This window comes from Phocoena sinus, chromosome 3 (genome assembly GCF_008692025.1).
Source record: "Phocoena sinus isolate mPhoSin1 chromosome 3, mPhoSin1.pri, whole genome shotgun sequence".
NCBI lineage: Eukaryota > Metazoa > Chordata > Mammalia > Artiodactyla > Phocoenidae > Phocoena > Phocoena sinus.
The window spans coordinates 155663132-155682001 of NC_045765.1; the positions used below are offsets into that span (position 1 = coordinate 155663132).

At 33.5% G+C, this 18870-nt stretch overlaps 1 protein-coding gene across 2 annotated transcripts in view; it reads left to right on the plus strand.

Moving 5' to 3' along the window:
• The window catches only part of CDH12 (cadherin 12), a 416625-nt gene that overhangs the window by 202340 nt on the left and 195415 nt on the right, over positions 1-18870 (plus strand). For both annotated transcript variants that reach the window (XM_032626909.1, XM_032626910.1), the window contains exon 3: positions 17924-18218. In XM_032626909.1, coding sequence (XP_032482800.1) covers positions 17924-18218 — 295 coding nt within the window. The remainder of the gene's footprint in view (positions 1-17923; positions 18219-18870) is intronic.

Genomic DNA, 18870 nt, shown 5'->3' on the forward strand with positions numbered 1-18870 from the left:
TTCATGTGAGAAACCATTTTACTACTAGTCTTCTTTAAATGTTGACCCTGGAAATATTTTGTAAAGACTTAATATCAATGAAATTTTACTCAGAAAACTGCAAATAATAAGTAAGCTGGTTTTCCTGATATTTTGGAGAAATACTTTAAAAATAATTAATGTATGACTTGATGCTAAAGTTATTAATGACACAAAATTATTAGGTTTTATTTTAAGCAGGAAGTGATTTGTGCCCTATGTACTACATAAAATCAGCTTGAGATAAAATTTGCAAGAGAATGTTAATGTTGGTACTAATAATAAAAATTTCCCATGATTTGGGGGGAAGGTCTAGAATTGCATTATCATTGGGGTGTATGTATATATATATATATATATATATATATATATATATATATATAAATTTTGAAAGCTTAAATTTACTCCAGATTTACTAAAACAGATACTCTGAAGCTTTGTGCTTCTTTCTTTTACTGACTGTTGTTGCCCTATATCACTAAATGTTTTGTTTTTGTTTTTGCTGTGTATGTAGGTGGTGCTTATTAGAATTAAATGCGTAGGTCACTGAGGAGGAAAATTAACAGTTATATAGGGCACTAAGAAGAAAGTAAGGAGAAGGGAGAATTTATACCTCAATACTGAAGTTCATTTTGTCTACTTCACACATAATTCTTGGCTTTATATTATAACCTCAGTCTACCAGATTGAAAGAGTCAAAAACAAGAGCAGTCTTTTTAAAAACATTTTTATGGCAACTTTTCCTGCTAAGGAAGTATATCCACAGCCCTCAAATCACTTCATATCATGTGATAACTTTTAAAACTCTTATCCAAAAATTGAAAACTATATTGCAAGGTGTGAAATTACTGTGGACTTTATGAATATTTTTAAATAACAAGTACATTACTTAATATATAGTCTATTTACTTTGGAATATATAGATTTTTTTGGTTTACCTAGTTGCAGGGAAAAAAGAAACAACTATTAAAAACACATGTATTGGGGCTTTCCTGGTGGCGCAGTGGTTGAGAGTTCGCCTGTCGATGCAGGGGACACGGGTTCGTGCCCCGGTCCAGGAAGATCCCACATACCGCAGAGCGGCTGGGCCTGTGAACCATGGTCACTGAGCCTGTGCGTTTTCATAACTGTCATGAGAAAGAGAGATTCTTGTCCACATAAAAAAAGAAAATAAAATTTTACTCATTGAACAAATTATACTCAACTATTTATTGTGTGTAGGGAAAAGGAGCTGAACGTCTTCTTTCTATATGCAGGTGACATAATTCCAGTTATATCATGGCATTTCTAGCTATTTGTCACAGTGTTCCATGGAGAAATATCATTTTTAGACTTATCCATCATTATTTACTTCAAAAGTTTATAATGTATAGTACACTATTTATGGGTAAGATAAATTATATTGTAGCTTTAATTTCTCAGGTTTACAGCTCTCACTTGTGACATAGAAGATGAAGAGATTTGACATCCATTTCAAGCATGTAACTATAATTTCATAAAATTTTATGTTCCACAATATATAATGTGTGATAAAACATGTGAAGTGCAGAAAATACTCACCATTAACTACTTCTTCATGAACACATGTTATGGGCCTTTAAAATCGGGTAAAATCTTGGTGGAAAATATTTGTTGTTGTTGTTGTTGAAAAACTTCCAAAATAGATTAGAGTAAAATTAAAAATAAAATAAGAGAGCATGGGCATTATGAGACTAAGTCAGGATACCTGAGTCTTGTTTCCAGCCTCTCAACTGTTGAGCTGCAAAATATTGAACAAATATTTTAATATCCCAAACCTCAGGCTCTCATTCTCATCACAAAGGAGGAAAAGATTGTTAATGATGTCAAAGAAAACAATATCTATAAAATAATTAGTATATTTGTATAAATTACTCAAATAGAAAACATTAATATAATTATTAATAATCAAAAGATCCTATTTCCTTTGATTTATATTGTTCTCTACACACGTACCCAAGTCTGATAATAAAGCTTATGTCTACTAATTTCACTCCATGTTATTTTTCCTGTGTTGCTAATGGAGCTTGAAATTGATGTAGTCCTTTTGAATTTCAACATAGATCTAGTCTCAGTCCCTGATAATTTTTGTTGGTACTGACTTTTTCTTCATATAAATTCACAAACACATTTATATATGAAATTATAATGAAATACATTTAATGTAATTTATCTTATCTGAAGCCATCAGGAAATTAAGGCTCTTTTGCTTATGTGTTAAATTTTATAGGCACAGAATATTTTAATGTATTAATTATTATTAGGCTGCTGTCATGAGTCATCTGGCCCCAAAAGAGTGGCAGATAATTTCACTTGGTGTAATGAAAAAAGCACTGGGCAGAGAGTTGGATAACCCAGATTCTATTCTGATTTCTGTAATTAACTCCATGATATTGAGGAAATCACTTAGCATTTCTGATTCTCAATTTCCTCAACTGTGAAATGAAGCAATTGAAACAACATTCTCTAAGGTACTTTCCAGTTCCAAAGGCCTGATTTTATGTTGTGACAGAGCCATGCATCAAGGCTATTTTTTTCTTTTCTTTTTAAAGGTATATCTCCTTCTTGACCAATTGAAATTACACTAACTATTTTTGGAATAGCTGATCCCAGGTATCATTTAGTTTAAGAGTTGCCTATGATGAACACACCTGGGAAACAGCCAGAGTGGTTGGTTTCTCCAGTCAAGAAGTTATGCAGTGGTTTGGACTGGTGAGTTCAAGAGTCATGGTAGAAATAGTTCTAGAACATGAAAGACAAAGCTTAAACCTCAAGTAGAATGCCTTTAAAAAAATTTTGTATGTGAACTGATATCTATATATCTGAGCTGACTGCTCAAATGCCTTTTTTTTGTTGTTGTTGTTTTGTTTTGTTTTTTTGGTATGCGGGCCTCTCACTGTTGCGGCCTCTCCCATTGCGGAGCACAGGCTCCAAACGCGCAGGCTCAGCGGCCATGGCTCACAGGCCCAGCCGCTCCGCGGCATGTGGGATCTTCCCGGACCAGGGCACGAACTCGTGTCCCCTGCATCGGCAGGCAGACTCTCAACCACTGCGCCACCAGGGAAGCCCTCAAATGCCTTTTTATTCTTCTTTCTATGAACAGGGCCAATAAGTTTCAAGCATCATTTACAGCCAGTGGTGTACTCAAAACCAACAAATGACATGCTGAGTTCTCAGAGAAGGCTTCAGGATATAAAATGAGTGGCAACTTTGTCATATCTGCAAGCATAGAAGGATCACAGAAGCAAAGGACTCAGTGTTTAATATGGCAATGAATTAAGCCTATTTTAAACTAAAATACATCATTATTTGTATGTGAACAGAATCAAAACTTGGAATTAAACATTATGTTCAACACAAAGTGTTTCCTGCCCCACAATGGTGGGGAATCTGCTTGGGCAGCAGCTAAATTGTGGTATCCTAAAGGTTCAAGCAGAGAATTTCAAAAGCATTCTGTGCATTGTTACAAGTTTTCCAGGTGTACGCATGATTCTGGATCGGGGAAAGGAACTGGGGAGAAACTGTGGACCCTGACCCTGTCTCATTCAACATATTCTGCATAGTGATGTAGCTGCTAAGCTTTCTTTAAAAAAAATCCCATATTAAAAATAAATGCTTAGAATAGTTGGCTTAGAGAATACTCACAAGAACATGATAAAATTAATGAATCTAAGCATTTGATTAAAGTTTAATTAATGGTCATTATTTGAATGGCAAGTGGAGCAGAGACCTTCGCCACCGTGTGAGTGTTTGTACATAAGGGGATAGCACGTTTCATCTGACTTCACACAATGATTTACATGATGACAGCTCTGCTCTCGGTCCTGAGCTCACCACACACCAGATCAACTACCCAGATTTCCCACATTATAAAGTTAATATTGGCAGACATTTTACTCTGACCTAATACAAGAAACAGTCATTTTATACCATGTAAAGGATGAAGAATTAGCAACAATAAAATCTTTTGCAGTTTTTTTTGCTGACTTTGATGTAGAACATCAGATCCTCTATCCATGTTGATCTTTGGGGACTTATTGATGGATTTGCCCCCAGATCTGTGGAATACAGTCAGTATTCAATAAGTGCTTATTGTATAGAAAAAGAAAGTGGGTGGTTCTGATTTGGGGTCAATTAGACAGGATTTTTTTTTAATACCTGGCAAAACCAAATTCAGAGTAGGAGATTTATAGGTTCATTCTACATGGAAAAGTCTGAATGATTCCTGGAATTGACACGATGGTGTCAGAATGACTCCCTCTCTCCTTTCCTTGTTTCTCTCATCTCAGTCTGCCTTTGTGTGTAGACTTTGTTTTCTTCTGTTTTCGAGGTGTCTCCATTATTGTCCAGCATGTAGAGTGAGATGGAGAACTATCTTAATAGTCAAGCAGGGACTTCTTTGACCGGAAAGGCAGATTCTTACTAACATTGACCAGATCTGAGATCTGAGGTCTCTGCCCATAGAATGGCCAAAGGGGCAAAATGCAGTACTCAACAACATCACTAGATTCACAGAGGGGATTGGTACAGGATCACTTATACAAAGGAAGCAGCAAATATGTTTACTAGAAATAATAAAGATATTGGTAGGAAAAATTAAACAAGCAAATTCAATAATGTGTTAGAAAATTGGAGCACATAACCAAGAAATTAAAGAAATATCTCTTTAATTGAAAATAACGACTTATTTTTTAAAACTAAATAACAATAATATTTGATTTCTGTAATTATCTACATGTATCAGTTTTCTCTTGCTGCATCACAAATTCCCACAAACTTAGCAGCTTAAGACAACACCTATTTATTAACTCACAGTTCTGCAGGTAGAAACCTAGCACAGCATGACTGAGTTCTCTGCTCAGGGTCTCACAAGGTTGAAACCAAGGTGTCAGCAGGGTAGAATTGATCTCCTTGCTATTGTAGAACTGAGGTGTCTTCATACTGCTAGCAATGAGGTGGGGACTGCCCTCAACTCCCTTCTGTATTAGCAATTTCAACATGGGTAATTGTTTTCTTCCAAGCCATCTGAAGTATGTGTCTCTGACTTCCTTTTTCTACACCTAGGAAAAAACCCTTCTGCTTTCAAAGATCGCATGTGATTAGATCAGGCTCACCAAACATAAAGTAACCTTAAGGGTTAAATCCACAGTCTTCCCAGTCCCGGGAATTTTACAGGGAATGTACACCGAGGGGAGAGAAATCTTAGGCAGTATAGTAGAATCCTGCCTATCACACCATATATGTTGGAGTTCAATCATAATTTAGAATTAAGGCTTGATTTGGATTCGGTTCTGTATTATTCATGATCTAAAATAATACAGTGAAGTATGATTGGACCCTGGCAGATCTCAGAAATTCTGTCTATAACTTACCTTAATCAGCAATCAATGATATATGAAGAGAAAAAGATTGTAACAAGCAGTGAAAGGAGATCAGTAAAATATACTTTTTTAATTTAGGAAATAATGCAAATATACAGTCTATGGTATTCATATGTCAGTTTCAGGAAAATGTGCTACAAACACACATACATACATGATTCCATGGATTCTATGAATTATTAGGAAATTTTAATCACAAAGCAACTCAGTTTCTTCTGAAAAGTAATCAAACTTTGAGAGATTTATTCATTTAAGGTCTCAATCAATGTCAAATTAAACATCTGCCCTTATAATCCTGAATTCTTTGTTTTAAAAAAATTTGACCTGTAAAAATGCAATAGCCTGGAATCAGTTTATTTCACTCAGGCATCTAATACTACGTATCTGCTAAGAAGCAGTCAAAATTGAGGTTCTAGTATCTGAAATCTGAGCTCATTTTTCTTTTTTTTTTTGTTCTTTCCTTTTAAGGTTAAAGTCAAATTGGACCTATTGTCTCTTTGGTGGTTTCTAGGGAATCCTAGTAGCCCTAGTGGGAAGTGAATCCTGAGAATGATTCTTTCCTTAATGTGTTTATAATGAGAGCTTTTAAAAAAAACATAGCTAACCTATACTTAGAAACAAGATGTAACCTACTGCATTTCTTACACAGAATAGTAACTCTATTTCTCTTTAACAAATTGAAATTTTACATCAAGGTTACTCATTTTTATACTTTCGGCAAAAAATAATATTTAAAGTATAAATTATCATGCAGATAATATAATATTTATGGCACTGTTTTAGGATATAAGACTGAGAGAGATGAATTCTTAACAGTAAATTTGACATAAAGCTTAACTCATGATACAAAGAAAGCAACCTGTTTAAGTAATTGGATTTTTTTCTTTTTTTGTATTGGTGATATTATACTTTCAAAATCCACTTAAAGTAGTTACTGTAAAGTGAGGAAAGGAAATAAAAGACTTCAATGAGATGGCTTTGTGCTTTAACACATAAAGCAATCCCCACAGTAATGCACGTTACAGAAAATGGGTCACCTTCAAACCACCCTTGAAAAAAAGCAGATAATATAATTTCAGATTGTGTTCTTAGAGTATTGTTTTAGAGTATGTACATCTACTTGACCTTTATTCATTTTGCAGAAATGTGCATGTGTGAGCACATGAAAACATGTGCAACTACCATCTCTTTCTCTTTCTTTCTCTCACATACAACATGTACACATGTCTAAACATCCTCCCACACATTCACATGTCTATTTGTGTGGTTATTAGTAAATTGTGACAAAAAACCACATGTTAATGACTATTTCTCTAATTAAATAGTTACTCCATTTCGTCTTTAACATAATTGATTTTTATATGTTTCAAAGCAAATTATAGTATAACCACGGGCAGAAACTCAGGAAAATAATTTTCATTGAAGAATTTCACTGATATAAAAGTTAACTACATTCTCTTCTAAATATTGTTCACAATTTTCTAGTTGACTATTAATTGTTCCAAATCTATAATTGACACAGCATATTATTTATATGATTTCTAATTATAAATGTAATATCACTTTGTACTTTAAGAAAACACAAATATAGCATTTTTAAAATTATACAGCATAAGCTTATAAACATTTTCTATAGAAAATTAGGAGTTGAGAGGCACAAAACTATAAAAAGAAACGGTATTTCCAATGGATATCTTTGTTATTATGACACATAGTGTTCCCTACTGGACTTTGGACTCCTGTGTCCTTGAGAGCAAATACTACATGATGTTCTCTAGAGCCTAGTGCAATCACTAGTGGGCAGTCCAAAGCATTTTTGAATGAAGCCAATCTCAGGAATGCTTCCATAATAATGCAATTGGGTTTTGTTCCAACTGATGTCACAGAACACTTGGGTAGCTAGCATCTGTGGCTAAGCTAATTATGCTTACCAAATTAAAAGAAAGCTTCTTTGGTTTAAGTGCTAGTCGCATGGGATTAGACTACCTGATTGCAATCTCAGCTTTGTGTCTTTCTGTGTGTGTCCCGAGCCAACTTGGCCTCTCTGTGACTCAATTTCTATATCTCCCAGATGGGGATGATAATAGTAGGGTTGTACTCATGTGGTTGTTTTGACTATTAAAGTGTATAAAGTATATAAAGCCATTAGAAAATTGTATAGCCAAAAGTAGAAGTTTGGTAGGGTTTCCTAACATTATTTTGTATCCAATTAGCTTTCTTGCACCTATTTACATAAATTGATATAAGCGAAGTGGAAACAAATATTGCTATCCTGGGCTTGTTTGGATGTAAATAGAGATAAATGAAGGGAAGTGGACATTATGAAGTTAAATTCTCTACAACATCCTCCATATTTTATGATACAAATATTAGAATCCACATTTTACATATGAGGATTCTGAAGTCCAAAGAAATTTGTTAACTTACACAGTAACATCCAGGTAAGAACGAATGGGTTTGGGACTCTAACCCCAAATTTTGATGCTCATAATCATGGATTTTAGATCAATCCATGTTTTATATTAGAGTTAAGATTTTGGTCTGTCTGCTTTATTAGAGTTATTAGATGCATGTACTAAGAAGTTAGGATAGAACATATAGCTTTTGAAAATTAAATTTTACATGTTGAACTATTAGTTTAAAATTTTTATCTATCAGATTTATAATATTAACATATCATTCTTTTTGAGAGTTAAGTAAAGCTTATAAAATGTGTAACACAGTGCCTGATATTCAGTAAGAGCTAATAATAAAAGTAATAACATAGAGACAAAATAGTAATAACTTAATAAATGATATCTAGCTATAATGTTGTATTATGATTATTAATAATCCATGATTACTGGCATTATTTTTTGTATATTTTTGACATTTATTTTAAATCTAGAATAAATCACACAAACCTATCTAGTATTCTGAAAAGTAACAACATTTGAAATCGTACATAAAATTCACTTTTATTCCAAATAGAGATTCTGTTACTGACAATTTGATGACTAGTTTATTGTCTGGAAATGTTTTTTTTTACCTAAAATCTGGCTTTGTGAAAAATGTTTTACAGCTTTGGAAATGTAGGAAAGAAATTATTTTAACCTTCTTCCCCATATTTTTCCTCCCAAATCCAGGTACCATGACAATGAACTCTTAAACTTTTACAGAAATACCTATTAATATAGTGTGACACTCTCAAATGATATGATATAATCTGGTCAAGGTAAAGTTGTAAAAGATGACAATCTAAAAACATAGTTAGGATGCCCCTCACATGTAACCACACATGCAATCTTCAAGGAGAAAAAGAAAGATGAAAGAGAACATTGGGTGAATAGTATATATTTTTCTTTAATGGGGTGTATAATATATCCAAGCATATCAGCTTTTGTTTCTCCCAAGCACTGCAAATAGTCTTTGTTCTTCTGTGCCCTTCCTTGGCTTACCTTGGGGGAGGTGTGGGCCCTTTTGAAATGAATTTCTACTCTCTTAAATAGAAGGTGAAATATTTCCAGATGATAAATAGCTTTGGGTCTGTAACCCAGGCAGGGGAGTTCTCAACTAACATTGGGTTGTTAAAGGTAATTTCCAGCCTTGTAAAGTGATATTCCTTTTGCTCAAATGACAACAATCAAGCTAGGAAGAACAAATGAGTCCCCTCAGGGAGCAGAGTGGAATAGAACGTCAAATATTCTTGGACATTCAGTGGCTTACAAAAGAGAGAAATTTTGCATTATGGCATCACTCAGGCAGAGTTATAGATCATCTTTGTGTCTGGTCTTCTTTCATAAATAAACAGTGCCTTAAACATAATCTAATCACTTTGTAGCTGATACAATGGCCACTGTGAGGTTCCTGAGAACTAAGCAGCTACAAAGAAGACAAACTAAGTATTTTATGTTCACCAAGGACAATGTAGCAAAAGTAGTTTGTTTTGTACATAATAAAATTATTTTGTCCAAAGAAATTCACATAAAATTTTCTCATACTCATTTTGGCCCATTTATCTGAATGAATCCTGTATGTAAATAAAAGTTATAATATTACTTCTTATTTCATGCACTAACTGCTGAACCATAGTACTAAATCATTCTACAGCCTTCATAATCATAGATTTTAAAATTGGAAATAAGTATTACTGTTTACATGCTGTTATTACACCAACATTTACTGAGGCATGTCCTGTACTGGGAAGCTTTCCCCTAGACTGAATGTATTTATGGAGATGGATGGTGGAAGATGTCTGTAATTTGTGTTACAAGGATCTCAGTATTAAGTAGGGCATACTGTTATGGCACCACATTGGCTCTTACATACTTAAAAGCTGAAGAGATATTCTAAGATAGAATAGTAAAGATTTAAAAACACATTGGGAAGTTTCACGTTCTAGCAGACATTGAGAATGGGGCCTAGTTTCCTGAGAAAGATAACGATGAGAAAATAATTAATATAAATAGGCATGATTCTTTTAAACTTAAAGAAAACACAGACACAAAATCCAAATGCAATGATTGAAACTTTCTTGGATATATGTTCAAAAAAAATAAAGAACTAAAAAAGGTATTTGGAGAGACAAGAGGAGAAAATTGAATATGGCTGGTTATTAGGTGATGATGGGCATAATGCTGAATGGGGTGGTGTGGCGGGCATCAGACAGTTTAGCCCATTTCTATAAACTGATAAGTGTGTGAAGGATTGGTGACTGGTCAAGTAAGTTCAAAGCTACTTACAAGCATTTATATTGAGAGGGCTCCAACTAAGGAGGGACAATTCTGAAAAAGACTCAGAAATGCCAATGATTAAGAGAAAAGGAGAAAGACATGCAGGGTAAAACATAGAGATTAACTGATAGTCTGTATACAGAATTCCTTCCACTACATGATAATGCATGGAATCCAGACATAAATGAGCAGAAGGTAAACAATAAAGAAATTTTGAAAAAAGAAGTTCTTCTGTAGAGAATCTGGAAATAATTAGGGCAGTGATGGAACTCCACTGTGGTTAGAATGTCCCCAACCAAATATCTGAAATTAAAAGGAATGATTGATTCTCTTTCCATTCAACCTAGGACAAAACTGCAATCAATAAATTCAACCTACAAGTTCAAAACTCCATCCTTAAATATGAACAGACAAATAAGAGTCTTCAGACATTTAAGGAAAGCCAGCAATATGATAGACAAAGACAAATACCAAAAACAAAAAAATAATCCTAAGGAATAGAAAATTTAGGAAACACACACACACACACACAGATTAGAGTCCTCAAAAAGATTCAAGAATTCCCGGTGTCCACAAAATAGGAGCACAATTCTATTAAAAGGGGACATTCATAGTAAAGGAAAAAAACCTTGGAAATTAATATGCCTGTCGTATGTGTGTGTGCACACATGGGTATATGTGTATTGACTTTGAAAATGCTGAAAATAATCAATAAATAATTTTAAGATAAATTTTAATTTTTTCACAAAATAGACCAAAAGATATAGAAATGAATGACTGTAGAAAAAGTATATTATTTACAGAAGGTCCATGAGATCTAACATTGAGCATATGAATTCCAGAAAGACAACAGAAAACATGGAGGATAGAGCATAATCATGGAAATAACCATAAAAGGAAATTTCTCAGTGCTGAAGGAAAATAGTTTTTGAACTGAAGGAACTTACTAAGTGCCCGACCCAAAGAAAGAAACACAAACACTTATCAGCTCACATCTGGAGACAATGTTCAAAACACAAGCACACATAAACACACACTTGGAGACAGTGCTCTAAATAATTAGAATACCAAAATATAAATAAGATTGTAATTTTAGAGTAAAATAAAATGGGGAGAAAAAAAACAGGCTCTTTACTTGCAATGGAAATATAATCAGACAGACATCAATTTTACCATTGGTTTCTAGAAGACTATAGATACATGCCTTTAAATGTGTGAAGGAAAAATTATTTCCAATCTAGAACTATATGCCCAGACAATAGTTAAGTATATGTGTAGGTAAAGAAATAAAGTCATTTCTGACAACCAAAGACTAAAGAAACTTACCTCTCACAGACACATTCTCAAGAAGTTATAGGAAAAGCAATTATACTCTAATAAAGATGTAAAAAATAAATAAATAAAAAGAATACATCTACAAATGGAACAATTCTCATAGAAAAAAAGTTATAGGAGATTAGCGGCAACAAACAAATTAGTCAACTAATATAGAAGAAAATATAAAATCCAAGAAATAGTGTTTCAAACCAGGAGATTAATAAAGAAAAATTCCAGGTTGAAAATCGTGCAAATGCTCTAGTTTGGAGTAGGAAGAAAGAGGGGTCCCTGAACAACGTATGTTTTGAAAAGGAGATTTGATGTTGGCCCTGAGAAATGAGGTGAGCTTAAAGATATGAGAAAAGCAAATAATACAAACGAAAAGATATCTCAAAAAACTCCATATGCAAAATGAAAATATTGTAATCATATCGACACTGTATGTTATTTGGCTATGGGACAAATATATGTACATTATTTATAATAATCAAAAAAGTGTTAGTGTTTTGTTTAGTTTTATTTTATGTTTTAGCAGCAACTGATGGAGAGGGCTTTGAAGGCCTATGTATTAATCAGGGTTCTCCAGAGAAATAGTCAATAGGATATATATTTATTTATTATCAAGAATTGGTTTGTACAATTATGGAGGCTGACAAGTCCTGGGATTTGCAGTCAGCAAGTTGGAAACCCAGGAGAACACATGGTATATTTCTATTGCAAAGACCAACAGGCTCGACTCAGAACTGATGTTTCAGTTCAAGTCTGGAGGCAGAATAAAAACCAGTGTTACAGCTTGAAGGCAGCCAGGCAGGAGTTCCCGCTTACTCACGGAAGGGTCAGCTTTTTTGTTCTATTCAGGTCTTCAGTTGATTGGATGAGGCATACCCACATAAGGGACCACAGTCTGTTTTACTTTGTCTGTTGATTCAAATGTTTTTCTAATCCAGGATTATCCTCACTGATATACCAAGAATAGTCTTTGACCAAATGTCTGGGCATCCTGTTGCCCAGTCAAACTAATACATAAAATTAACCATTAGAGCCTACTTTTAAAAAAGAGACCAATAAATAAATAAATACATAAATAGACCAAATTGACAAAATCTTTATGCTTAATTCTGTATAATACAGACAATGGAATTCAGGGATGAGAAAGGGAAGGAGTTTAAGGGGACTGTAAAGGTGTTAATGTTATAATAGTAGAAAATAGAGAACCACAGTTACGTTGTATGATTGAACTGAATTCAGACCCAAAGTACGCGTATACCATTCAGACCCGTGTTTCATTGATAACAAGTAAAGTAAGTGATACTACAACTCTACTGGAAAAAAAAAAGAGGTGGCATGGGGTTTGCAAGTCAATAAGTATTATTCAAATTGATAAAAGAAATACTATTATAACATTTTCCATTTAACAAATATCCACATATTTTTTTTAAATAAGAATTCAACAGAAACAGTTAAAACATGATTTCCTTGGTGAATGAGATTGAGAAAAGGAAGGTAAAATTGTGCATTACAAGCTCTTCCATACTCTGATTTTAGCTATTTCAATGTAGTACTTTGATTAAAATACCTGTGATTAACTTAAATAGATGTAATAAATTCATACTTATTGATAAAGCAAATTGTTATATAATCCATCTAAAATTCAGGTTATAAAATAGTATGTAGTGTACCATAAAACCTATAGACATATAATTAATAAAGTAATTTGCAGGTATATACATCAAATGAAATACCTGTTAACACAATTTTTGATTTTCTAGCAAAAACTTTTCAGAATCATACATTTCTCCTCCCAACATCCTCCATGCCCTCCTCATGCCTGTAACCACCCTAATCCTGGCAAATAGCAAATGGAAATAAAATCATTGCTGGGTATAGTGATATAAAAAGTATTTCCCGGGGCTTCCCTGGTGGCGCAGTGGTTGAGAGTCCGCCTGCCGATGCAGGGGATACGGGTTCGTGCCCCAGCCCGGGAAGATCCCACATGCCGCGGAGCGGCTGGGCGCGTGAGCCATGGCTGCTGAGCCTGTGCGTCCGGAGCCTGTGCTCCACAAGGGGAGAGGCCACAACAGTGAGAGGCCCGCGTACCACAAAAAGTATTTCCCATTTTATGTGCACTCTTCAACCCAGAGAAAATAAGAATAAATTTCTTTTTTTCTGCAGCAGTTTGTAAAATATAATCTGAGAGATGCTAGTAAACACTTAACTTTAGATTAGCTTTCTCAAAACTTTTAGACACTGGAGTTCAGATTTGCTTACACTCCGAAGCTATTCCTCGGTATCTTTTTTAAGCCTCTCTTGGCATCTCATTTTCACGCTCCATCTGAGATGACTTGGAAAACATCAGAAAATAACGACACCACTTGCACAAAACAACTGCCTGGACAGTGCATATTTCTATAGCTATCACTTATGGAACTCTCTGGGAGAAATTTTAAGTGTCAATACTAAAAGATGATATTATTGGATTTGGCTGCTTCAGTCAGTAAATATAGTTAGCGCCTACTCAGAAAGAGCTTTTTTAAAAAAGTAATCAGAATAAGAAATATTTCCTGCGTTATTTTTAAATCACTATAAAGGAAAATAATTTTATCCTTGTGGAATTATTATCTTACATGGAACTTAAAGCCGCTGTGTAAAATGGCATCATGTGATTGTTCATAGTTAACACAACCCAAAGATTCAGCAAGTGAATCCTTCTGTAACCCTCCCGCCTGCTAAATGCAAATAAAACTGAGAAGTAGCTTCATAATGTAAGCTAAGCCTGAGTTGCCTTGCTAAAAGTTTAAGAAACCAAACTCATCTGTAGACATCAAGTTCTGGAATCATTCAAGATTCACAATTTTTTGATTCAAAAAAGTTACATTTTTGGTCTTTATAATTACCCTTCTATTTATATTTACCTGTTTATTTAAGGAATTAAGACACACATATTCATCACATTGTTTATAAAAGAATAAGCAAAACCCATTGAGTCATTCAATTTCCTTTGAACAAAGGTAGTACAGATATTAAAAAATAATTCTGAAAAGTTTCAAATTATACTGAAAATGATTATGGTATATTGTTATTGAAAATGTTGACTTGTTTCTCATTTTTATATCATGTATATATATATTTATAATCAGATAATATTATATATACATATAAAACATATACAAACATATTTCTATATGTATACCCTTTCATTTATATATGAATATATGTGTATATATAATGGAAAGTGTATAAAATGATAAGTTATCTCTAAGTAAGAGGGTGATAGGGATTTTTATGTTAGTTTGCAACATAAACTATTATGTTATATATGTTCTCTATTCAAATTATTTTATATGTGATACAAAGCAAATTCTGCAATACCCAACATCATTTATTTAACATTAGAATTGACGTTGCAAAAATACCAATACTTTTAGCTAGTCACGCATGTACTGGACTCAATCCATACTGAATAACTAATTTTATTTTATTTATTAAAAAAATATCTTTATTGGAGTATAATTGCTTTACAATGTTGTGCTAGTTTCTGTTGTACAACAGAGTGAATCAGATATATATATACGTATATGCCTATATCCCTTCCCTCTTGAGCCTCCCTCCCACTCTCCCTATCCCACCCTCTAGGTTGTCACAAAGCATCAAGCTGATCTCCCTGCGCTATGCAGCAGCTTCCCACCAGCCATCCATTTTACATTTGGTACTGAATAACTAATTTTAAACATTGCCTGTCAATGCTGGGCACTGCAGGTGATCTTCTTTAAGGTATTAACATGCAATGAACTGCTGTAACCATTCTAATCCTCTCAAGAATTTTACATTCATCAATCTCATTTTCAGTTCAAATTTAACATATTTTCACATATTTCTTCTGAAACTTTAATCTCTGCAAAACCCAAATTTAAATTAGAAGGAAAAGGTAGAAGTGTAAAGAGTAGCAGCAACTGAATTTCATTTGGATGTTGAATAGAGCTGAAAAGACATTTGCTTTTTTATTCATATGTCAGTTTGAAAAGAAAACAGTCCTGATTTTGGCTAAATGAAAATCTTTTTTGGTGACTCTACTTGGATCACATTGTAAAAACCTACTTAAAATTTTCACTTGCTTCCACAATATTACCACATATTCTTTGGAGCCATTGGCAAAATGGATCCAGTTTATAAAGACATTGCTTTTGCATTGGGCTTTTGCTTGTCTCATATCTTCAGATAAATTTGAAAGTAAAAGTAAATGTTCATGTGTTGAATATCTTTAATAGTATGGATGAAATTTGTAATTTGAAATTCCTAAGTTCAAAGAACATTTATCTACAGCTTGATTTTATGCTTGAAACTTCCTATGCTTCATAGCAGTTCATAAAATATTAGGAGGAAAAAACTTCTTCCTGTCATTCTTTGCAATTTTCCTTAGACTTGAGTAAAATATATAGAAACTTTTAAAGAAAAATCAAAGCCTGGTACCCCCTTATAATTTTCTCATTGTTTAAATTATATCATTTACCCAGTACAAATCCTTTGCTTATGCTCTTATACAAACATACTCTCAGAGCAATTTGAAGTAAATACAAATTCACAAAATGAATAAAGTCATTTTAATAACATGAATATGAAGGATGACGTTATTTTAGTGAAGTTAAAGCAGAACGTTGAGTTTAAGAGAAAAGATGTAGCCAAGTTGAGTTTTGTGTTTTGGTATTACTAATATGAATACACAGAACCCCTATTTGCAAAGGATAATTATATAATTTAAAATATTTTCAAAGCTTTTATGTTGTGTTGAAGCATTAAGAAAAACAACTCATTTTTACCCTAAGTTTTGCAAGACACCTATACTTGTGTGAAAATTTTAAATCACAGCCCAAATGGCTATGGTCACTTTAAAAGTTTAACATTTTATCTTTGACTGATCCGTTGACTGGAATGAGCTTTTAAAAATAAAAATTTGGGGCTTCCCTGGTGGCGCAGTAGTTGAGAGTCCGCCTGCCGGTGCAGGGAACACGGGTTCGTGCCCTGGTCTGGGAGGATCCCACATGCCGCAGAGCGGCTGGGCCCGTGAGCCATGGCTGCTGAGCCTGCGCGTCCGGAGCCTGTGCTCCGCAGTGGGAGAGGCCACAACAGTGAGAGGCCCACGTACGGCAAAAACAAAAACAAAAAAAACCCACAAAAAATTAAAAAATAAAAAAAATAAAAATTTGAACATTGAAATCAGATGGCTGTACTTAAATGAGTGAGAATAGTTTGAAACATTTTAGATCAGCATTTGGATAAAAAATAATATTATTTATAAGAATATGTATCCTTTTTAATTTAAATAGAATGTAAATTTATATTATTTATGAAATATATGAGTACACATATTCTTAGAGAATTATATATAATGAAATATTTATATCATATTATTTATCTATATACATTTATTCTTGGGTAATTTATAGATCTCCAAGACTATGTCCATCTATCATTAATTCTTGGACTCCAGATTGAAAAACACTGATTTACAGTATCACAATAATAATTTCTCTTCTCTTTGGTCCTCTCCCCTATTGTATTGATGTGTGTCTTATTCCATACTGTATTATAGTGAATTATACATGTGTTGAATTTCAGAAGAACTTAGCAGAAATTAAAAATTTTCTATATTATAACATTTCAAATATATAGAATAGATTAGGGCTAACCATTTGCCTGTGAATCTGAAAGGATAATCAGTTATTCTACCCATTGCTTGGCTGAGTAATATTGAATAACTCATTGAAAGTCAGTCTGTTAAAATGAGATACTCCATAGTACATATCTGAAATTGACCTGGTATGCCAAAATTCTCCTCTCCTTTCAAATGAAAAGGCTCAGTGTTTTCTGATTATTATTATTTTTTTTTTACCATATCTCTCACTGGATTCACGTCACTGATTTCTAGCCTCAGAGTATTTGGAAGTTGTATGATTTAATATATATGAGCTAATTTATTTTAATACAACAATCATTTAAAATGAGACTCTAAGTACACTTAAGAGTTGTGCATTTCATTTTATGAAAATTTTATCCCCCAAAGTATATAAAAGAAGTAAATGTTCAAAATAGTTGTATTTATGCATGTTGATGGATTTGGGGCTGTACTTCTAACCTCTGTAATGCATGGAGAAATAAGATGGATTGACAGGAGAGTGAATGAAAGGATAGAGATATGATCTATCTATGTGATAAGTCGATAACCCATATGATTAAATTGGAAGATAAACAGTGGAATCTCTGAGATATATATAGGTGCCCACCATACATTTTTTCAACTTTTTTTGTGTGTTAAAAATGCTTATAATCAAAAAATTGGTAGGAAAAAAAGGAAAAAAAAAACATAAGATTTTGGTTTAACTTTTCTGGTAAAAAATTATACTGCAAGTATGGCTTTTTAACGTGGGGCCATCTCTTTAATGGTGTTTCTCTGTCTCTCTTTCTCTCTCTCTCTCCCTAAAGCTCCATTCTGACTTAGATAAGGGAGAGGGCACTGTTAAATACACCCTCTCAGGAGATGGCGCTGGCACCGTTTTTACCATTGATGAAACTACAGGGGACATTCATGCAATAAGGAGCCTGGATAGAGAAGAAAAACCTTTCTACACACTTCGTGCTCAGGCTGTGGACATAGAAACCAGGAAGCCCCTAGAGCCTGAATCAGAATTCATCATCAAAGTGCAGGATATTAATGATAATGAGCCGAAGTTTTTGGATGGACCTTATATTGCTAGTGTCCCAGAAATGTCTCCTGTGGGTGAGTAAACGAATCAAAATTCTGTCAGATGAGACGAGGCCTTTTCAACATTTATTTTCTCCAGGTTGACGGAAATATCTGGTTTGTAACTCAGAAGATTATTCCTGCACTGTAGAGGATACAATTAATTTCATTTACTTTTTTTTCTACTTAACTTTATTTTTTCTTCCTGCTCCATTCTAAATGTATGAATAGATACATAAATATCTAGGATATATAACATCCTTCACTATTTTACAATCTTTGCATTTCCCTGAATTCATGGAATTCCTTTGTACTTTAAGTACATAACTCACTTTGTACAGTAATTGATTGTCATTGCAAATTCAGATGCCTACACAGTGTGAAGGTAACACCAAATACCAGATAGTCATTCTTCACTCAAAATAAATTATTCAAAGTATGTATTGCATCTGAGTCTCAAAGTGGTTCAGAAAAGGATGTGTTGCATTCTTTGTAGCTATCCATAGAGACTCTGAGAAAAGGTATTGTACCCTTTGTGGCTATAAGTAACCTACAGTAGTTATTCCATCAAACTAGGAAGCAAATATCATTATGAAGTCATTACTAGAATAAATTTACAGTTAAGCTATAGTATCATCATCATTCTTAATAATTTAAATAAAATACAAATTCAACAACTTCAATTCTC